At 43.7% G+C, this 23,313-nt stretch overlaps 2 protein-coding genes across 5 annotated transcripts; one reads left to right on the plus strand and one right to left on the minus strand.

Annotated features, from left to right (window-relative positions):
• Nucleotides 1-281: 281 nt before the first annotated feature.
• Nucleotides 282-23,310, minus strand: rpap1 (RNA polymerase II associated protein 1). 4 transcript variants are annotated; one of them, XM_058615283.1, is made up of 27 exons: nt 23,170-23,310; nt 14,245-14,442; nt 13,956-14,104; nt 13,772-13,864; nt 13,503-13,665; nt 13,225-13,389; nt 12,432-12,629; nt 10,964-11,076; nt 10,776-10,874; nt 10,291-10,392; nt 10,034-10,201; nt 9,682-9,861; nt 8,751-8,885; nt 8,492-8,662; nt 7,456-7,613; nt 6,881-7,048; nt 6,594-6,789; nt 6,344-6,453; nt 5,657-5,852; nt 5,335-5,481; nt 5,069-5,211; nt 4,346-4,778; nt 3,762-3,880; nt 3,437-3,668; nt 3,132-3,308; nt 1,798-1,854; nt 282-1,495 (listed from the first exon to the last, which is right to left on the minus strand). In XM_058615283.1, the coding sequence occupies exons 1-27, from the start codon at nt 23,258-23,260 to the stop codon at nt 1,346-1,348; spliced, it is 4,311 nt and encodes a 1,436-aa protein (XP_058471266.1). In that variant the 5' UTR covers nt 23,261-23,310; the 3' UTR covers nt 282-1,345. The 4 variants fall into 4 exon arrangements, with proteins under 4 accessions (XP_058471266.1, XP_058471265.1, XP_058471267.1 ...); XM_058615282.1 differs by having other exon boundaries at nt 10,964-11,079; XM_058615284.1 differs by lacking the exon at nt 23,170-23,310 and adding an exon at nt 15,460-15,561 and having other exon boundaries at nt 10,964-11,079.
• si:dkey-13p1.4 (transmembrane protein 151B) lies at nt 15,795-22,388 on the plus strand. The gene is made up of 2 exons (XM_058615292.1): nt 15,795-16,521; nt 20,143-22,388. The coding sequence occupies exons 1-2, from the start codon at nt 16,384-16,386 to the stop codon at nt 21,763-21,765; spliced, it is 1,761 nt and encodes a 586-aa protein (XP_058471275.1). The 5' UTR covers nt 15,795-16,383; the 3' UTR covers nt 21,766-22,388.
• Nucleotides 23,311-23,313: the final 3 nt, after the last annotated feature.

Here is a 23,313-nt window from a genome sequence, read left to right on the forward strand (position 1 = left end):
TACAGCCGCAGTAAAAATCTGAATGCCATGTGTTGCCATCGGGCAACACCGAGAGTTCGACATTTTAAAAGGCAAATGTTATTGTGGAGTACTTTTAGAGCAGGATTTGTGCAGGTGCAGGGCATTAAACTGGGCAGTCTTTTATAGGTCCTTCATGTGATGCAGTTCATTTGTTATCTAATCAAGCACCACAGGGGATAGAAAACACAGTACCTTATGGGCATTTTCCAAATCTAATGAAACACTGTAAACGGCGATGGAAAAACAAAGGGACTCCAGAGTGAGTGTTATTGATCAGTGACACTGAGACGGATCAATCTGCATTTAAATAGTGGCCACTGGCTGCTATTACAGAGCCGACTTAATCATAAAAGAAAACCCATTCAAAATTACATTATAAATGAAAACTGTTTAATTTAAAAAAAAAAAGAAAAAAAGACAATTTCAGGCACAAGTATTTCCCTTTACTTTTCTGCGTTTGGTTCTAAAAGCGTGGCAGAAAAAGTGCTGGTGTCACAAAGAAAAACATCACATTTCTTCCATTTTTCTCTGAGCAGAAACGTGAGCGCCCATGGTCATTTACTGTTGAGTCAAAGTCATGATTCATTTTATACTGCATTATTAGTCGCGATATAAAGTCAAAATAATTGTTCCAGAAGTCACAAAATAGATCGTTTTTCTTTTCTTTTTGTTCATATATGAGCCGCGTGAACTTTGAACGGTGACAAATTCCATCCGATATTAAACATTATTAGTACTTTTTGCTCACATGTGTTTATAAAGTTGGTGAGAATGATTTCTTTCTTTCATCACTTTGGGGAAAAAAAAGGATATAAAACACAGGTCTTATATCCTCTGTATATACTGTATGTTTTAACATAGAAAAGGATTCTAAGGGTTAAACATGTTTGACTCCCGTTTAGAAAATAAACCTTTGAGATCATTTTCAGTGATGCTGCTTTATTACTACCAGCCACGGCGAGTGTGTTTACCCTAAAGGAGTTTTTTGTTCTAAACTACACATTTGCCTGACAGCTCGGATGATTCTTGACACTAAAAATGGTTCGCAAATGATAACTTGAATGAGGGTTGAGCCGCGTCGAGCTCAGGTTTGATTTCCTTTGTGCCAAAGACACCGCAGAAACTCTTCTTGTGCCCATGATGAGGCAACTTAACGTTTCTAACAATGGCCTCACTCGTGCTCCCATCACCTACCTTCTCTCTTCCCCAGTATTCACACCTCGCAATCATCTCTCCCCTTCCATTACCTTTCTCTTCTTCACTGTCACCTCGAATCATTTTCCTGTTTTAAGCTCACAAACTCCACTTTTGATTCCGCTTTCGCTCAGTCGCCTTTGTCCCCGCCGCCGTTCTGCAGTCCCAAGACAGTCTGCAAGCGCTTTTCCCGGATGGCGGGCAACTGCTCGTACAAATCAAAGCCGAACTCGGCCTGTTGCTGGGGAAGACGGAAGAGCAGCATGTGGCTCTTCAGCACCTGCAAAGGAATCCCAGAGGACAGAGGGAAGCGGTGAGACGAGTTCCGAGTGAAGTAGCAGCACAAACAACAACTGACCGCAACAGTTCCATTGTATTAAATCCCTGTGTGTCTATATTAAGCAAAAATGGTATTACTTAAAGAAAATAATACAAATGAAGATAGAAAGGATAATAACATTAGTCAGAATAATGTGTGGGAGAAAAAACATCATTAGTGACTGAGAAGGAGGTCTAATCAATAAACACTTTGCAGCGTATGAACAGGGAAGGCGTGGCATGGCTTTTACAAAGGAAGAGCACCTCATCAGTCAGGTAGTAGATCTTCCTCAGCATGCTGTGTCGAGCTGCTTCAACCTCCTGGGAAAAAAAACCAAAAACCTCATGAATGCACCGATAACTGTGTTTTTTCAGCTTCACCGATGTGGAACAGCGCATGTAAATAACTCGCAAAGTGAGCCAAGTTGCTCCACTGACACATAATTAATAAACGGACGGCCACTTTTGTCGTCCGGTACGGTATAATGCATCAAGTGAGCTCACATGCGGCGTCGGAAAACTAAATCCTAGTGAGAGGAATAAGCATTTGCCACGAATGAGGACGTCTGCGCTCGGTGCAGCGTGAGCAGCATGTGGCAGTTTGGCCTCAGGTTTGGCTGTGGCTGATTTAACAAAGTCACAAAGCACAGCACTTAGCATACAACACATAACCAGAGGATTTGAGGGTAGCAGAAACAGACTTCATAAATAAAAGATACTCAGCTTTTTAAAGACATTTGTGTTTCTGTTTAAAACGTTTCTAATTCTAAACGGGTTTTTTTTTTTTTTTTTCCAAAAAAAGAACAAATTGCCATCAGCGTCTGTAAAGATCCTGGAGAGCTTCAAACTCTAGATGTCAGGCTTCCAATATTAGATATTAAGGTAAAGATGACTTGATATAATATTCGTTAAGCTTCCAGGTTATTACTGGTACAAACAAGGTGACACCTTTTCAGATAATTCAGCCTCTTTCTGTCATTAGGATATGCAATTTTTGTCCCAATCTTTTATTTGTTTTTAAATCCTTAACCCTAGAACACTAACGTCGGGTGATTTACACCCACACAATTATGCATACGTGATTTTTATTATGACATATCGAAGGTAGGAGTGTTTCCCTGATCGCATCACTGTTTTTTTTCAATAGGCCTGTGTTCCGGTGATTTCCACCCGACGTTGGTGATAGAGGGTCATATTTTTCGGGTGGATTTCACCTGAGGTTAGGGCTGTGCCTTCACCAGACAAGGCTCACATGTCCCAGGAATGGGTCGACCAAATAACAAGCTCCATTATTTTTTTGGCGAGGGGTATTTTTCCATTAACTATTACCTAATTTTTCACAAATTTGAGAGGCTTTGTATAGTATCCCACAATGATGCACTTTTTTTGTTTTACAAGATGTTCTGATGTATTATCTGTGTTGTTTTCAAACTTTCTACGGTATTTTATTGTTTTAGTGAATGTTTTCCTGTTGTTTTTAGATCTATTATGTCTTGTGTTTTTGTCTTAATATCTCTGATGTACAGCACTTTGTAAATAAACAAGCTTTATAAATTAAGTTGGATTGGATGGTTTTTTTTATCAACTGTGTGCATTACCTGTGCTGCTGCATCCTGAGAGAAGATGAAGGAGTTGACGTGACACACGGCGACCACATACAGGATGGGACACCAAGACAGCTTCAGGGTTCCCGTCACCAAAGAGCGGAAGTAGAGGTGGAGGAGAGGGAGGGAGTCTTCAGGCGGGGAGGTAAACCGCTCAATCGGGATGGACAACTTCAAAATGAAACACATTCAAATAAACTCATCACAGGGTGCTCACAGAGTATTTGTGTTATAATGAAACAGTCAAAGAGACGGAAAAAAGAAGGTCACTGATAATAAAAAAGCAGCAGCATCATCACCTTCTCCAGAGTGACTCCCAGTGACCTTAGCATTCCCAAATGTTCCCCAAACACTGCCAGCCTCATGGTGGTGCTGTACCTCCTCTGCAGGGGCAGGAGAACCCAGCAGCCAAACAGCCAGTCTCCAAATGACACGGCTTCATACTGAGCCAAAAGGGCTGAGTACAAGTCCTGGAATGAGGCCAAACCTGGAGGAGGGACATTCAGGTCCAAAGAGTCCATCCGGGATTGCCTGTAAATGAAAGACCGTCCATTTAGTTTCGAACGACCTAAGCCTCCTTTAAAGGGCAAGGATTTGAAACATTCAATGAATGTTATATCAGACCTGGTCATCAGTCTGAACAGACCCCAGGTCAGTTTCTGCACAGGTCTCTCCAGGAACAGGTCACTGGAACACAGGAACACACAGGAGAGGCGGGCAAACTTGGCCACCGGGGGGATCACCTGTGATAGGAAAAAAATTAATGTTACAGTGACTAATGGCTGCAGAAGTCAGTCTATAACTGAATATTTATAAGTTATATCAGCCTTTGCCAAACGTGAGAATGTCACAGGCCAATTTCAATTCTGAAATCCTTCCGCAGCCCATAATACACCACTCTAATCAAGAGACACTCCCCTCCATCATGACTGAAGAGTGATCTGAGAGAGATGTTTTTAGAGAGTAGGATGATAGGAGGGGATGATAAATCCTGCAACATCTGCTGTACTAGGTATAAAATGCCAAATAAAAAAGAAGAAGAACACAAAATCGAATCCCAATGGTTTTGTTGGGATTCAACGATTCAAAAATAGACGATTTATTGTTCTGGATGTGCATTAAACACAGGGTTTTGAGGGGATTTTTGAGTGCAGAGACAGATAAATGTTGCACTGAACAAAGAAAACCAGCTCGATTTGAATGTGTACCTTTAGAGCCTCCTCTCTCCACACCTCCAGCAGCAGCAGCCACTGCAGACAGTGGGTCACCACCTGCAGAGCTCCCTGAGGCAGCTCTTCCACGGCTAACGCGCCACCGCCGGAAACCCCCGTTCGCGTGTACAGGCTGACGAGTGGAAGGTAGGGCCAATCGGACGGCAGAGTGGGCCCAGTGAGTTCTGGGAGGAGGTGGGAGCTGATCCAGGGGTTGTGGCCGAGGAGAGCGTCTCGAGACAGCAGCACGGATGACTCCAGGTGGGCCAGTTGAGTGAGGAAGCACCCGCGAATGGATGGCAGCTGGACGCAGGCTTCTCTCAAGAGAGAACCGACAGTCTGGAGAGAGGGAGAGGTGTGGTGTTGTGTCGTCTCATGGAGCTTTAGCTCGCCCAGCTCTATGGCTTCGGGTCCCCCACTGTGGCCCTCACTAGAGGGCAAACAATCCAACAAATGTACACCAATAAACACAGGGAGTGAAGCACATCAAACATAACTCTTGGCGGAAAGTGTGATTTTAAATATAATCTAATTTGAGAAATTAGATTATCGTTATGAGCTCTGTGATGTGATGGAGGGCAAACTAACCACTTCTCATTTACTTCAGTTCTAAACTGCACAAGTGAAACGTCTATGATCTACACAATACACAGAAAAACACAGACTAAACAAAAAGGTCAAAATAACTTTTAAACTGAGGGTGAAAAGGGAGAAACTTACGATATGAAGTCCTTGTTGAAGACGACGGTGGAGAGCAGTTCATGTGCCAGGTACTCACTGCCTGGTAATAACCATGTGAGCAGAACCAGCGCCACCTGGTGGTACAAAGACGCATGTTTCGCTACTTCCTGCTCAATGGGAACCTGAGAAAAGACAGAAAGAGCACAGAGTTCACGTGACATTTCCATGACAGGATGTACAAACATCAAAATAACATGTGATATTTATGCAAAAATAAAAACTGCTTCGACTCAACGTCTGCCTACCAGTCTGTGTGCCAGCCGGAGCAGCAGGTAGAGGAGATGGTGTTCGTGTCGGAGAAGCCAGGCTCTGGTGAGAGACAGGGTGGGTGTGGCCCGACTGCAACCACGAAGGTAAACAATCACAGGTTCTGACAAGAGGAGACCCTTGAACTACACGGCGTGAAGGACAAAAAGCAGACACAGAAGAGAGAAAAGAGTGAGATAAAATACATTTGGGATGTCACAACAAGAGGGAAACAAGATGCAAACCACAGACAGGATGCAGATTAAGAGCCTGTCCTAGGATTACATATAATACATATAAAATAATACTATAAAAACCTACCTTACAGCTGAGACCTTTGTGGATGCCTGTGATTGTTTGCAGAAGGAGACTCAGCCCCGTGAGAAGAGGGAAGGGGGAACCTGGGACAACAAGCCCCGGGCGAGTCCTCCAGCCAGGGCACACCAAACCTGGAAGACTGGGAGTGGTTTCTGGATCACGACGACTAGACTGGGCAGTGCACACTACTGAGGAAGACCTGGTGTGGCAAAAGCAAAAAAATAAATGAATAAAGATATTTTTACCACATCACAACGAATAACGTAGCTGATACTGAACGTATGATTTCCATCTCGTCTTTTCTGCCCGAGGTAAATAACAAGCAGAACATTCTGATGCCACATCGGTTTGGTTTTAACCCAAACTTGTTCTGGACGTTCACAGTGGCCGAGATCTTTGACCTAATTCTATCTAATCTGGTCCTTTTCAGCCAAATGTAATCATCCTCCTTCCTTTATGGAAATGTGATTTTCTCATCACATCATGCAGTGACAAACTTGTGACCATGTGACCGCCCAAATCAAATCAGTTCGTCTTTGAGTTTCATTGAAAACTTGAAGAGTTTCTGGGATTCCTGAGCAATTACATTCATGAGAGAGGGATGGAGAGAACAATGCCTTACGCCACTGCAGTTTTCACATTAACTCTTTCATCTGACATAGGAACTGACTTAAGGTAAAGCAAACACACCTGAGGTTTCCCATCAGGTCTTGTACGACATGGTGAGAAAACAACGGGAGGAGAACCCCCGATGTGAGCTGCTCCAGTTCTTGAAGAGTCTCCACTGGCTTAAAACAATTCTGAGGAACAGAGTTTGATTTTACACTACATAAATGACTATTTGTCAAGCTTTGTCTTGTCATTTTACAGACATTCACCTCAGAAACAATCATGCATTTGTTCATTTAAGTGTACCTTAACAAAAAAAGAGAGATAATACCTGTCTGGAGAGATGATGATAATAAGCGTCTAGGTAGACCAGGTAAGCAGGTATGAGAGTGACACTGCTGTCTTTCTGAACTGGATTATCAAGGCCTTTCACAAAGCCTTTCAAATGGCCCAGCAAGGACGTGTGCAACCCTGTGACATGACCCCAAGACACTGGCGGAGGAGGGGGGCACTCTTCTCCCTGAGAGCTGTGGTAAAAAAACACGGAAACGGTTTTTGATGTTGTGCGACAACTCCAAGGCAGCACAATGTCATTGATCCCATTTCAATCATCCGTACCTGACCATGCCAGCCTGGAGCTCCTGATGGCATCCGGCAGTGTGTGTGACCTGTGTGAGTAAAGACAGAAGAGCCAGAACCCGCTGCAGCTGCAGCGGCAACAGATCCGACGGGTCCAGGGATCGGTGAACCGACTGTAGCGCCTTCACTAAAGCCGGATACAGGTCTCTGAGGAGAAATAACGACAAGACGAGCGCTGCGTTAAAACCATGGGCAGCATATAAAAAGTGGATTTAGTCTATTGAATAGTCACCAGGGGGTGATACTGCATCTGAAAATGAGCCTATTTCTCGCTTGATTTATGGCGTCAGTAGACATTTTCCTTAGGAGTTAATGGCCTCAATCGCTAGTTTTGTCCTTCTAAAGTTCCTCATGATGTCAAGCTTGTACATTATGCTCCCATTTATAAAGATAATAGACGATAAAGCACGACACGCAGCGTAGGAGGTTCAAAAACTCATGGTGACTGTCAAATCTTCCACTTTTTATATACAGTCTATGTGAAGGACAGACAAGGTAAGTATCCAGACATAGAACACAGGATGAAATGAAATCTTTCGCAAATATTCACTCACATGTATAAGTTACAGGCCTGTCCATAGCCGGCTGCAACGGCCCACAGCCTGTAGGCTTCAGTGGAGACCCTGAGAGCCTCTGTGGGCTCCAGCAGCAGCTCACTGAGCTCAGCGCTCAGTAGACAAGACAGACGCTCCCTCACTCTCAGAGAGTTCAACTGAGGAAAGACGAGAGAGGAAGATATATTATTAATGCATGAAGACATATGAAAAGTCAAAAAGGTGAACAGATCTTTAACAGAAGTTGCAAATATTTTTTGTAAGCAGTTTATTTTAGAAAACTAACCCTTCTGATGTCACTAACAGGATTTGGCACACATAATTCTCATTACCATAACTCCTAGACCGCTTGTGATATCTAGAATATTCAAAAACTACCGGAAAGCAGAGAAAAAGAGCTTAGAGGGTCCATACACCTGTCATTACGGTAGCCCTCAGGACTTCTCAGTGCCGTAATTTCTAAACGGTTGAATATTGAAGGTTGGTAACGTGAACGTTATCTTGTAAAAAGGGGCAGAAGCACTCACTCATTGACAATTCTACAGCCAAAATAAATCCAGACGGCCTGAATATCATGATAAGAGGGTTAATATCTATTTTAGTATGCAATTTTGTGTAATGTGAAGTGAGGTGACTTACTAAATTTCATGCTTGCTATTTTACAGATCATTTGTGATGGAGTTTAATGCCAATAAAACAAAAGTAGAGTATATCTGAGGCAAATGGACATTTGAGGTTGAGCCTGTAACTTTTGTAAAGTTTTTATTAGTTATTTTCTCATTTCTAGGGTAAATTTTTCTCAAACTAAAATTTTCTTACGCAGTTCACTGTGGTCACATGGAAACCAAGCTGCACAGAGAAGGCCTTGTAGTCGTATCTATACCACAGACAATTGACCCTGAGTTTGGTCACAGACTAATTATGACATCACTCACAAGCTGCCTGTTCTAAGGCGAGCAGTTATGCAAGATAAAAGTAAAACTTTAGGATGAGATGATCTCTTTCATACATGATATTGCAGCATTTTAACACTTACGAGTCTGGCACACGCATGTCTGCCAGAGGAAGCAAGAACTCGTAAGAGCTTCACGGCGCTGGCCTGTGGGAGTCCATACACTGACTGAGGAAGGGGCGACGATGGTGGCGCCCAAGAGGTGGGAAGAAACTCTGATATCACGGTCTCCATCAGACGAGGACAGTCCAGCACCTGAGGAGTGAATACATCCCTGATGAATTTGGCCAGAGAATGTTTTTGGATGATAATAATCCAGTGAATGACTGTTACTGTCGTTTACCTGTGTGGCAGATGAAGAGGAGTGCCGGGCAATACGAGTCAGGATGCCCAGGACATCCTGAACCACTCGGGGAGATGGTCGCATCACCTCGAGGATGTAACGTAACCTGGGGAGCAGTTTCATTTTAAGCAGACCCTGAAAAAAACGACAAAGAATAAACAGTCAACCTTCATTTACAGGACTTTGTGTAAAATGTAAGTGAAATGATTTACCGCCTTCTTCTTCTGGCTTGTGTACAATCACATGATTGTATAAACTGTTGGGTTTTTTATGCTTTTACATTATATCCATAGCTGGGTCAGCTCTACAGAGGCTGACATTTCTTTCTTTCTTTTTATTTTGTTCCTTTCATCAAAGTGTAGAGTACAATACAGTACAAATCCTTAATTGCTTTTGAGACAACACTTTTCATGATTGGAAAGGAGCAGTGAGAAGAATATAATTCTTATTTATGTCGGCCCCTTACTTAAACTCAAAGAATCTTAGATGGTCTGTCACTTACAGTTAGCTACACCCTCATCTACACCCCTTAGATTACATCAACAACAAAAAACAAAAACAGTGGTCATTTTCAAGACCAAAACAACTCAAAATGTAAACATCCAATCAAATGTCTAATGTGTATTTTATCACGTTCTTTTGGGGTTTTCTTTAAATGAAAAAACGTGTTCTGTTGAGAATTCCAGGATTTTACTCCAAAAACAGAAGCACACATTTGCTTTATGGTGGTCCGAGCAACTTGATGCTCTCAGGCAATACTTTGTTAAACATCGTTAACAGTGTCTGCAATTCTATTATCTCTTTAAGTTTCAACAACCCTGATTTAAGAAAACACCTTTAATATCATTGTAATAAAAAGGATCTATTTCAATAATAATTAAAAAAAACAAAAAAAAAACATATTATCGAATGATGTTATCTGCTTCTTTACCTTGACAACATCCTGTTGGGCCACATCATGATCACTCTTCCTCTCTTCCTTCTCCTTGGCCGTCTCCTTCATAATTTCATCCAGCCCTTCATCCTCCTCATCTTCTTCCTCCTGAGCAGAGGGCAGCAGAGGGAAGGTGGCCAGACCACAAAACCAGGAGAAGGTGTAATCCAAACACTCCTGAGAGGGAGAAGACACAGAAATGAAATACTTTTACAAATAAATAGTGACATGACATAAATAACCACTCTGTGCTCATGCATGTTTTTAACTTGACAGAATCACTGCACAATCACACGTTTGTCAACGAAAACGAGCGAAGGCTCTGATTATGTGCTCGCAGTTGGCTCACCTCGTCTTCTGCACACACGAGAAGTGCTTTCAGTGCATGCACAGACGCAGACATCACTCCTTCCACGCCGTCGTCCAATGCAAAGCGGAGCAAGAAGAGCAGGCCGGCGTCAAGCAAAGTTGCCGTCATGCTGCCGTTGAGAACGGACAGGTATTCTCCAGCACGTGCCTGCAGGGTAAAAACAATGAGCAGAGGGAGTAAAGGAGCTGCCGATGTGTGTGTTTGTGGCATTATGCGAGTGTGTTTATTTTGTGTACCTTTGAGAGGATGTTGGCTAAAGTGCCGAGGGCCAGACTCCTCTGCTGGATCACCTGACTCCGACACAACAAGAAGAGCTCCTGCAGGGAGTAACCTGCCCGCTGGGGGTGAAAAATCCTCAGTGTCAAAAATTGAGTCACAAACAAACAAACAGACCAGGGGCTTTGTGTATATTATGTATTTTTACTCTGTATTTTTTTTTTGTCTTACTTTTATCGATTTATTGTCTATTCTGTTATCTGACCGTCTTGACTTTTTATTTCTGTGACAAGTAACTTTCCCCGGCACAGGACCAATAACGTTAAATGTATTACATCTTTGTCAAGAAAGCAAAATATGACATGACCCTGACTTCAAAAATGGTGCCAAACTATTTGTTTGTAGGGAAAAATTTACAAACTAAAGAGTTATTAACTGAAGAGCTAATAACTAAACCTGAATATGGCTCTAAACAAACACATTTTCTGACTTGGTGCCTACAAACCTCTGGCTCCTCTCCATGATGGTGCAAACCCAGGTGAGTGGGCAGATCCTTAGTGGGTGGTATCAGCCTCCCGGCAAAGTCAAATCGAGCCTGCATGGCCTATCAGGACACATAGAACCAAAAGACTTGTGTTGAGAATGGTATACGTCCTTTTCTTCTCCTGGTACGGTGAGGAAAAATCTCCCTACCTTCTTGGTTCCTTTCCTTCGCGGTGCGGGCAAATCTCTCATCCACTCCAGCTTCTCTGGCTCCAGCTTATCCATATGGACCCACTCTTTCTGAGGCTTCACTGGCAGATCTTCTTCTGAATAATCACACATACACACAGTCAGATAACAGACAAAAGGCATGTAGTATGTAGAGATATATGTATAAAATCAACTAAGCGTGGGCTTTTCTTGGACACATTGACTGTGGGACACACATTTTATTAGGTACACATGTTAAAGTGTCTGTTAACGCAATATCTTATCAGAAATTCTATGCATTTAAGTTCAGAAACAGGGTCAAGATGACCTGCTGAAGTTCAAACTGAGCATCAAAATGGTGATTTAAGTGGTTGTTGGTGCCAGATGGGCTGCTCTGAGTATTTCAGAGAGGTCAGAGGAGAACAGCCAGGCTGGTTCAAAATGATTCAAAGGTAACAGTAAGTCACAACACTGACACAAATAACTACTTGTTACAACATGTCAATCTTGAGGCAGATGGACGACAGCAGCAGGAAACCACATTGATTACTGCCAATTTATTAGGTGTCCTGTGTACCTAATAAAGTGAGCGCAATTTTGATTTCATTTTTAATCTAATTTTTAATCTAAAAAAGGAAATCTTACCCTCAGCACTTCTACTTCCAAAGGCTAGAATTAAAAATGCTCCGTAAGAAGCTGAGGCAATGTCTGGCTATTTATTCTCAACCCAAAACGAGGACATGTCTCAAAGGGAAAGGTGCAAGAGGTAATAAATAATGTATGGCCGGGACAACAAAAACAGTTTTACTCTTTTTTTTTTTTGCAAAACAGAATGGTATAAATGATGTGTAAGACATGTCCGCCTGTGATCCATGAGCAATACTTTCATCAGGACTGGGAGCATTCTCTCAGTGATCTGCAGTAACTTAATTGCAGAGAGTGGCTGCTTCTGGCTCCGCCTGCTCTTTCGTCTAATCACACAAAGTGAAGTCAATGATCAGTTTTATGTCTGGAATTACGCCATGCAGCACAAGCGTCCAGCATGAATTACACAATTAGCAGCCAGCCTTTATACACAGAGGAAAAGGCATAGAGAGGAAGGAAGTCAAGTAAAGAGCAGGAAGCTCAGGACAGACGAAAACAAGGAGCGACAGGAGACGGTGCCAGGTTTGCTGATGTGCAGTATCACTGATGAAATATACAGATTCAGCAAAAGGGATCACAATTTGACTAATCTGAATGAAGAAAGTGGTGCTGTGAAATAATTACTGACATAATAGAGAACAGAAACTGGCAAGATGGTTGGGGCACCAGATAGCTCAGTTCATAGAGCTGGCACCCTGTAGGGCAAAGGGCACATTAAGGGTTCGATTCCACAGTAAATCCACCCACGATTACCCCCACACATCCCCCCAAAAGGCAAAAAGATATCTTTAAAAAAAAAGGTTAATATTGAAAACATGCGTACCTGTTATAGATGATGGCACTTCCTCCTCCTCTTCCTCCTCCCCTCCTTCCATCTCCACCTCTAGAGGTTTCTCAAACAACGCAGCGTTGCTGGAGGAGCCTGACTCACTGCTCCCAGTTTCAATGTGTTTGGATGGGGGTGCTGAAGATGGGACACGCTGGTCTTTGCGAGATCTAACAAACTCCACGAGTCTCGGATCTGGGAAGCAGAAATAATTGCGTTACACACTGACGAACATTTCTGATGTGCTACAGATTACGGTCCATGTTTTCATTTAAATCTATCAGTGTTTCCAATTATTTATCTGAAGTGTGACTGCCCACACTTCACATAGTAACATAGCAGTAGAAAAGGTCCCAACTTATTGCCATTGCAATAAGACTAAGACTTATACTGTGGCGCTACTGGCTGCAGATTGTTTGTTTATACGTGCACTCAGATTAAAATAATGACCAGGTTCTTCCTTAGTGTCTGAAATCATATCAGCGATTTATTTTCTCCCAATGTCGACATTAAACATGCATGTTTCTATTCCCATTAAACAAATCAAAAACAAAACAAACCAGAGCACAGTAGAAAACTGTTTGCCTCATCAACACCTGAGTAAAGCGACTCAAAGTGACTCAAATAACCCAGCATGCAGCAAAAAGACCCAGATTCAAGCCCCGGTTGGAACAAGGGCCTTTCTGTATGGAGTTTGCATGTTCTCCCCGTGTTTGCGTGGGTTTTCTCCGGGTTCTCCGGCTTCTTCCCAGTCCAAAAACATGCAATATGGGTATTAAGTGCTTCCTACCAAGCTGAGTTAAGAGTTTCTTCTGCTCCTCCACGATCTCAGACTGAGACATCGTCTGGAGTCTGTCCTGGTTCTCCCTGTGAATCCTCATGGTTTCTCCTGAGCTATCAGGTCCCCCAAGACCCTGACCAGACACCAACCTCGGACAAGAGACCAGAGGTGGTTCTAGAAAACAGAAAGAAGTGAGAATTAAATTATAAAATGTTATAATACACAGTATAACATCCTCACATCACAACGTGAAGTTTACTTATATTCTCCTGCAAAATCACACTGACCTGTCTCCATACTAGTCTCAGGAGGAAGATTCTGCTGCCTTGGTTCAGGTGTTTGAGCAGATTCAGTAGAACAATGTAACAGTGTCTTCCCTTCCTTAAGTCTTTGAGCTGCAATCTGACGAGCAAAGATGCTTTTCTTTCCTCCAACTGAAGACAGAGGTGCCTGGTGACAAGGGAAAGGATTAATTTGAATTAAAAGATAGTGTAAAAAAGTGAGTTTGTCATTTGAATTATGCACTTTGAGATGAATGGCTGTAACGTCTTTGTACCTGAATGTTGTTTTCTGAGCGGTGAACTACTTTGGGGAAAGCCACACCAGTAAATGCTGGTAAAGATATTGGTGTTGAACTTGTGTCTCTCTCCTTAAAATAAAGAATAATATTACTTATACAGGGGTGGGAAAAAAAGAAAAACAAGCAACTGAAACTTTGTAGACTCACAACCAACACTTACAACAATCCTAGAGAGAACAGCACTGATGTGAGTGTCGTGCCTGTCCAGCCTCTCCCCAGGATCCTCATCCTCGAAGGTGACACGACCGGCTTTGAAGCGAGATTTCTTCGGTGGCGCTGGAGTCAGAGAGGGGAGCTGGTCTGGAAGATCTACAACAAACACAAAGATCAACATTATGACTGTAGTTGGTGTATCTGGCTCTTGGTTCAGATCAGCAGTAATATAATTTAATCTCTACTTCTTGTTAAACACATCAAAACGTGGACTGTCAGCGGGTACATTTTCATACCTTCTATGGAAACCACATCCCTCTCACGTGCTCCAGTCTCCCCGTTGGGTTCTCCTCCGCCCACACCAGCCTCGCCTCTCCTCTTGTCAGGACGGCGGACCACATTAGCAGCAGATGGGGCACCAGAGGTCAGAAACCGCTCCTGCTCGCTCAGGAGGTCTGCCTCCGAGTCGGTTGGCTTGGGACGCCGCAACATCCCTTTTAAGGGCACAAAAGGTTGATATTAATGGCAGTGCAGTGAAATGATACAGTCAACCTGGGCCAAAACATGAGGTAGATCTCCATTGTTTTCATGTGCATTTAAGATGATCTCTTTTGGAATATCACATTAATGCTTTTAAAAAAAAGCAGAACTTGTGGAATAGAGGGGGGGTGTCAACTCAGAGCAAGAAGCAAATATTACTACAATAATACATAGGAAGCAGCAACAAAACACAACCATGTATCAATAGCAACTAGTGCTCTAAATTTACATCATAATGTACCATCTTCTTATCCTTCCCCTGTAATGACCCCAGACTTAAAACACTACCTGCTGCTTCATAACAGCAGTATATGGAAGTACTCCATTGATCACATTTTAGAAAATTTGGCTACATTTTGCAATAAATTTGACTATAACCCAAGTTATTCATGTCCCAAATCCAGAAAATACAGGAAACATGTATGCAGTAGTAAAAGTAGTGTCAAGTAGGCAGTGTGACCTACATTTACACTACAACAATAGCTTGTTGAACCTGGAGTGTAACCATAATTAATGGTATTGGTAAAACCTGAGTTTGTCCAACTATTCAATATCGAGAAATATCAACATTAAGTCAGTCACATCGTTCCCACCCACATGTCAATGATTTACAGACTTTGACAGACTTAAAATCAACAAAGTTGGTGCTGCCCTGAGACTTTAGCACATAGTTCCTTTCACTGTCCAGCAAAGGACACACGGGGCCAAACTTGGACAAATTAATGGCCAGTTTTAATGCGACCAAAACACAAACTGCCTCGTTTTCACTTGCAGTGTTACTAAGTTTACATTGAACACGCGCCGAGGGGGAATTGTATCGTGCCGTTAACGTTAGCTTAGCCTTAGCTTGACGTCACTGACCTCTCTCAGTCTAGGCTTGATATCATGAAAGGCGTCGCCAGACTGTGTAACGACAGTGTGGATGTTTTCTACTGCTGTAAAAGCGTGTGTTGTTGTCTGTGTTAGCTAACCTTCATTTAAGTGCAGGACTCCGCGAGTGTGTTCTCATCCCAAGTGAACACACGGAAGACTTTCAACGTGACACCGGGTCGTTGCCTTCAAAATAAAAGCTCTGTCGACATGAACGGAAAAGGTCGACGAGGGAAGACTTCAACAAAATCAAAGATATTCAGAGACAACATCTCAAATATTTGAAATAAAGCACTTTAAAATATTATCATTTTAACTACAATGACTACTTTGAGAAAGATATTTGCACATTAATTGTTCCTTTTTCTTCTTTTTGTTAACTATATATCGTTTTTGGTTTGTACAGTGTTAATTAACACGTCATAGCTGGCTCTTAGAACCGGCTCGTTCGCACACGAAACATCACTAGTCCGACCTGGCACGAATCGGACGACACACTTTAGATCCGGATCAGAGAATCGCGGTTTGCCATGTTGTGACGTGTACTTTAGGGGTTTGCGTATCTTAAAGATAACGTCATTCTTCGCTCTACTCGACATCCGGATGAACACACACACACTGCAGTGCTGTTTGATTATGTAAAGTTTCATTCCGTCATTTTATTTCCCCCTGCTGCAGACCACTGTGGCCTGTGACCGGAGCCTTTGCTGACTGCATCATGGTCAACCTCTGCTGTCTCTGCTGCGGTGAAATCCCTCAACCCCGCCCTCGTCCGTCCGGTCAGTCTGCAGGACCGCCGCGGGATCCCCGCTCCTCTGCGCAGCAGCAGCAGCAGCAGCCTGTTGGCTCCGGCCCAGACACTGTGGCGCTGCAGGGGGCGAGACAGCGGGGAGCAACCGGGGAGACCTCGAGAACTGAGCATGTGAATAAAAAAGGAGTGAGTTTATAACCTATCATCTCCCCACTCTTTGTCACGGACATGAGAGAAGTGCAGCAGCAGCGGCAGCAGCAGCAGCAGCAGCAGCATGCTCTCCTCCGACCAGGACTCTGCGGAGGACACGACAGCCAGCGCTCCCAGTGATGCTGAGGGAGAAGAGGAGCAGCAGGAGCAGGTGCAGGAGCATCAGGACTCACCGGCTCAGAGGAGTGATGTCGTGGAGGAGGTAGATACAGACTTCATCACAGATTATTTGATAGTTATCAATAAGTAAAGTTGTTTTTTGGGGGGGAATAATCCAGTGACTGTAGAAGCAACAACCCTGTAATAAATCACTTCATTTGCTCATGCACCTGTCATCATGTTACAGGTGAGGTAGATTCAGCTGTGCTCTGCTTCATACTAGTGTGATGCAAGGTGCAGCTTTGACAGGGAGGTGGGACATGTGTTATTTATTCTTACCTGGGTTTTATGTCATTTTAATGTTATTGTACAGCACTTTGGGCAACTGTGTTGTAAAGTGGAGCGAATTGGATTGCTCTTGCGAACTTTAACAGACCCCGGCTGCACCAGATTTGACTGAATTCTATCCCCAGATAACCTTATTTAAAAATGGCCACAGTGGTTAGCACTCTTGTTCTCCCCATGCACACACGCGGAGAACGTGCAAACTCCAGTTTCCTCCCGCAGTCCAAAAACATGCAATGTGGGGATTGTACACTCCAAATTGGCCATAGGTGTGAGAGCGGATGAGGGTTTGTCTCTATGTGGCCCTGCGATGGACTGGCAAACTGTCCAGGGTGTGACCCCGCCTATCGCCCTATGTCAGGGGCCAAGATAGGCAGCATCAAACACGAAACACTCAACAGTTACAAATTTACACAGTTGAAACACAATGGACACAGGCAAACACACTGCAACGACCCAAAACACATGCAGAAGGAGAAAACGAGCTGCAAAATCTCACTACGCCCCAGAGCAAACTACTGCCAAATTAGAACACTGATCATCCTCTTGTGCAACATGACCAGGTCTTTTAATAAAGTAAGAATTAAGTAGTCCCCGAGTATCGTAACGGCTGGTACGATAGTGAGCGCCCCACAGAACTGGAGCACTTCCGAATATGCTGGTGTTTTCTCTCCTGTTGTTTTTTTCTCTCCTGCTTGTGTTTTCTCTCCTGTGGGTTTTTTTTCTCTCCTGCTGGTGTTTTCTCTCCTGTGGGTTTTTTTTCTCTCCTGCTGGTGTTTTGGGATTTGTGTGTGTTTTCTCTCCTGCTTGTGTTTTCTCTCCTGTGGGTTTTTTTTCTCTCCTGCTTGTGTTTTCTCTCCTGTGGGTTTTTTTTCTCTCCTGCTTGTGTTTTCTCTTCTCTGGGTTTTTTCTCTCTCCTGCTTGTGTTTTCTCTCCTGTGGGTTTTTTTTCTCTCCTGCTGGTGTTTTGGGATTTGTGTGTGTTTTCTCTCCTGCTTGTGTTTTCTCTCCTGCTTGTGTTTTTTCCTCCTGCTTGTGTTTTCTCTCCTGCTTGTGTTTTTTTCTCCTGCTTGTGTTTTTTCCTCCTGCTTGTGTTTTCTCTCTTGCTGGTGTTTTCTCTCTTGCTTGTGTTTTCTCTCCTGCTTGTGTTTTCTCTCCTGCTTGTGTTTTTTTTCTCCTGCTTGTGTTTTCTCTTCTGCTGGTGTTTTCTCTCCTGGCTGTGTTTTTTCCTCCTGCTTGTGTTTTCTCTCCTGCTTGTGTTTTTTCCTCCTGCTTGTGTTTTTTCCTCCTGCTTGTGTTTTCTCTCCTGCTTGTGTTTTTTCCTCCTGCCTGTGTTTTCTCTCCTGCTTGTGTTTTTTTCTCCTGCTTGTGTTTTTTCCTCCTGCTTGTGTTTTATCTCTTGCTGGTGTTTTCTCTCCTGCTTGTGTTTTCTCTCCTGCTTGTGTTTTCTCTCCTGCTTGTGTTTTTTCCTCCTGCTTGTGTTTTCTCTCCTGCTTGTTTCTGTTGATGCATGTGTTTTGGCTTTCTACAAATCATTTTTTCTTTTGCAGCGCGTTTCTCGTGTTGCAATTGTTTTTGTTTTCATTTGCACTCTTGAATCTGCAGCGATTGTGAATATGCAGCTGCATGTGTTTTGGGTCGTTGCAGTGTGTTTACCCCCGTGAGACCCAATGCCTAAGCAAACTAAAAGCCATCTTTATTTATTTTATTAAACACATTCACAAGTAATCGCCCAAGGAAGTCCATATAATGTCTGCATTTAGGAACGCCTGCTCTGCTGAAAAGCACGTCCTCTCTGGCACATGAGAACTGAATGTCTATATTTTCTCCTTAGCTAACTGAAGTGGAACCAGCAACGTGACATCACCGCCCCCTGTGTCAGTGCAGTAATGGACGGCCAGTTGTCAGCATAAATCCTTTCACTTCATAAAACACCAGAGGAAGTGCACAACAGTGCACGATCTCATCGGAAGAAACGTCACCACAACAGTTACGCAATTATATATCATAGAAAGTGCCATGAAGGCGTTCCAAAATGTGTGCGAGATGTCGGCCGGTTGCTGGTTTAATCTCCTCATGCGTAAAAAGGGTTCAGCTCTGCTAGTGTTTCTCATGAAAATAGCTTTGTGTCTTTGCAAGATCATTTCTGCTCAGTATTGTGAGTAACTGTGAGTTCCTGTTGTTTGTTTCGTCTGCCCAAAGCAAACAGCCGCAGTGCTCGTGTAAAGTCAACAATTTGAAATTGAAATCAATCACATCACTATATTGGTCTCTGACACCTGTGTGTGTGTGTGTGTGTGTGTGTGTGTGTGTGTAGCTTCAATTCAGCAATGTGCGACTCACTCAAATGAATAGGTATAACAGCGTGACTTGTATTATTGTAATCTAAATAAAAACTTTCCAATTTTTTCAATCAGCTAAGAGATTATCAGTTTGCCTGTGTCTACTCACTCAAATAATATATTATAGTATCAAATATTAGTTAAATTCTAGCTATCAATCCAGGATTTGTAGTCTCCTGTCTGCGTTTACACGAGAAATAACCTGTGATGTTATTTAGACGTCTTTACTAAAATAAAAAGTAAATTTCCTCAATTAACCTCAGTTAATCCTTAGAGCACGGAGCATTAAAACGTACAGTACATACAGAGGCTATAAATGTGCAATATAGAGTGTTTTATATCCTTTTTTTCAGCACAACCTATACAATCTGATTTAAAAAAAATAACCTATAATAATTTTCACCAACTATATAAACACACCTGAGCAAGTAGTCAAAATGTTTAAAATCTAATCTAAATCTAATCTAATCTAAAAACGTCTAATTGTGTGACTTCTGCACAATTATTGCTACTTTATATCACTACTAAAAATGAGATATAAAATCAATCATAACTTTGACATAAGAAGAAAAACAAAAAAACTGAATTTTAAAGCCAGAATATGTGACCCCCAGGATGTCCATATAAGGAGTTGTGTATTATTCCCAGGGCAATTTACCAAGGGTGCACACTAAGGGTTAATCCAGGATTTGCAGTCTCCTGTCTCCCGTTTACATGAGTAATAACCTGTGATGTTATTTACACGTCTTTACTACCAAGTATATTTGCCCCTAAAATGAAAAAGTCAGTAAATTTCCAGGATGGATGTGTGAAAACACCTCCGTTAATAATTGCCTGACAGCTGCATTAATGCACATCCTCTCAGGGACACGACATGGTTTAGTTGAATTCCAATGAGCTTTCTCGACTCTGATTTACTTTTTTTGCAATTTTACAGCTCAACCTCCACTATTTGCATTTTTTCCCACTGCAAGCCCTGACATTACTGCCATTGCTCTAACGTAAGGCACGTTCCTCCATGTGTTCCTCTCCCTGCAGCAGTGTCCAGTGCAGCAGTCCCTGGGTGCTTGTGTCTGCCGGGAGTCCCACTGGCGCTGCCTGCTCCTCTCGCTGCTCATGTACAGCTGCATGGGTGCCGTGGCCTGGTGCCAGCTCACTCGGGTCACCAAGATCAGCTTCAACTCCGCCCTCACCTCCTCCTTCACCGCCTCCTTCACCTCCTCGCTGCGCGGGGGGTCCGGCATGGGCGTCGCGGGACACTCGATGATCTACCACGACAGCCCCTGCTCCGACGGTTACATCTACATACCTCTGGCCTTCCTGCTCCTGCTCTACGCTCTGTACATGGCGGAGTGCTGGCACTGCAGAGCCCGGAGCGAGCTGCAGTTCAAGGCCAACGTGGACGGCGTGTACGAGCGCGTGCTGCGGATGCAACAAGCCCAGCCCTGCATATGGTGGAAGGCCATCAGCTACCATTTCGTCCGACGCACTCGCCAGGTCACCCGGTACCGCAATGGGGACGCCTACACCACCACGCAGGTGTACCACGAGAGGGTGAACACGCACGTGGCGGAGGGAGAGTTCGATTACAACCACTGTGGCATGAAAGACGTGTCACGCGACCTGAGGGGCTTGGAGGGACATCCGGCGACTCGCCTGCGCTTCACCAAGTGTTTCAGCTTCACCGAGGCGGGTCCGGAAAACGACTACCTCAACCAGAGGGCCAGGTTCTTCTCCGAAATCGAGGGCTTGGACGATTACATGGAGGCCAGGGAGGGGATGCAGCTGAAGAATGTGGACTTCAGAGAAAACCTGATCGCCTTTGTAGACCCAGATAGAATGCCTTGGTATAATTCCCAGGTTGCTTTCTGGCTTGCAGCATTCTTCATGCTGTCGTGGCCTCTGAGAGTACTCATCGAGTACCGCACTGCTTATGTGCACTACCGCATAGAGAAACTATTTGGGTTAGAGTACAGTCAAAGTAGCCCGTCTCCTCTGGATGAAGTGGGGGCTAATACTGGCTGTGCTATTCCGAGAGTAGACACCTTGGACAGCACTGAAATGGAGTGGCACATACGCTGCAACCGCCAGGTGATTCCCAGCTACTCGGAGGCCGTGCTGATAAACTCGGCCTCGCTACATGACACTGAATGCACCACGTCCTCAAACTGCTTCCTGTTGGACAGCGTCCAGGCCGCTCAGAGTTACGGCGCTCTCCAAAGGCAGGATCAGTGCGAGCAGTGCAGCGAGCTGACCGGTCAAGGGGACGGCGGCGGCGGCGACGGCAGTGGCAGGAGGAGGACGGTCACGAGCTCCAGCTGCTCCTCCATCTTCTCCTGCCGCGGAGCGCTGTTCCAGTCCCACCTCTCCTCGGACACGTCTCGCCTGTCCCTGTGCCGCATGTACGGGTCCCACCGCACCGTGGCCCTGTGGAGGAGCCGCAGCAGCAACCTGACGGACCCCTGCTGCGTGGAGGAGCAGTGCTGCAGGTCCGAGTCCAGCCAGCTGGCCCTCAGCGACAGTCCGCCCACCTACAGGGACGCTCGCTTCTTCCCGGTCCTCATTGTGCATCAGCCCGAGGGCTGTGGCAGCGAGGACGGGAGGGAAGTGAGGCGTTATTATATACGGAGAGACTCGTCCTGTGTGGACACGTCTCTGTGAAGGACCAATAGATACAGTACGTAATCATTGGACGGATGACGCCAGTGATCATAAGTGGAGAAAATTGTCTATTTTAAAACAATCCCACTGTAAAGAAGCAGCTGCAGGATGTCACCTATGCACCGAGATGTTCTCGTTGTCTTGTAGCAGCAACAGTGTGTCATCGACTGTGTGTGTGTGTCAACATCCCTTTGATACATGGCACTGCATGATCTGATTATTCCCCACGTTTAATCACAGATTTAAGTTGTCAGAAATCAGGGTGAGAGGAAACTTGGCAAATTCTCATGTGCGTGTTTAGTTTATTTGGGGCTTTGATGGATGATTTTTTGCATGTGACAAAATCTCTTTTTGTTGGTCTATCGACAAACGGCAAGAAGAAACCAAAGACATTAGTTTTCTCCTCTTTGTTATCATTTTATGTGGCGTAGACGACATGAAGTGAATGTTTTAAGTGCAGGAAATAAAGGTGGTTCCAAAGATCGTTGCATTTAAGTACCTGTTATCCGTTTTAATGTTTTTTTTGTAAATGAAGGTTAGAGTTATTGTCACTGAAGAGGATACGTGATCTTATCTGACACAAAGCTGAAATGTTTTTACCAGTAAACCATTGTCAAACTCTACTGCTGATATTCTTGTCTGATATGAGCCCCCATCAGTTAAGGTTTTTGGGTTTTATTTTGATTTCTCAAAAGTGAAATGATGTGGTGGACTGTAGAAAAGAAGGAAAAAAACAAATAGTATTACATTATTATTATTATTATTATCATATATGGGATTATTATAATGTGCCATATTTTATGCACTATCTTCAAATTAGTCACTAAAAATCACTGTCCTTATGTCACTTATGTGTAAACAGTGCCATCTTTTCTGTGGCCTATTCTTTCTGATGACCACTAGATGTCGCCATTGTCAGTCAATGTTCTGAGGGGAATTGGTGCTGATGTGATGTCAGTCCTTACACATGAACGTTGTTTTAAGTTTAAATACAATTTTTTACAATTGTTTTCCCCCCAGATTTAATAAGAGAATTAATTGGACATACACAACGTGAGTGTATTTTGAGTGTAACCTTTATTGTGTGCGATGTTTAAACTAGTTCACGTTTAACCATCGATGACAAACACATCATCAAGATGTTAAATCAATATAGTCAAAAGAACAACACACATCATTTAATTAATAAAACATTTAATTTAACTAATGCAACTACTATTTAATTTAACTAGGTAGGTAAAATTATTTGTGTTTTATTTTGAAGTGCTCCAACACGACGCCCTCCCAGTACGCTGACGTCACTTCCCGCGCGCGCGAGATCGCGCTCCTGCTACTGACAACAAATGACGTCTTAAAGTCTCAAAGACACCAGCGGTTTGATGAAATCTTAACGGAAAAACTCACCTGTGCTCGACGCGGACCGTGTCCCCAGCGGGAGACTGAATGTAGAGTCTTGCGCGGACGTTGAGGACCAGTTATGGTCTGTTGTTGACATCCATGGTTAGCACAGATGTGTCCCCAGCTCCCGCTAGCGCTGCTGTTTTCGCG

The sequence above is a fragment of the Solea solea genome, chromosome 18, assembly GCF_958295425.1.
Source record: "Solea solea chromosome 18, fSolSol10.1, whole genome shotgun sequence".
NCBI lineage: Eukaryota > Metazoa > Chordata > Actinopteri > Pleuronectiformes > Soleidae > Solea > Solea solea.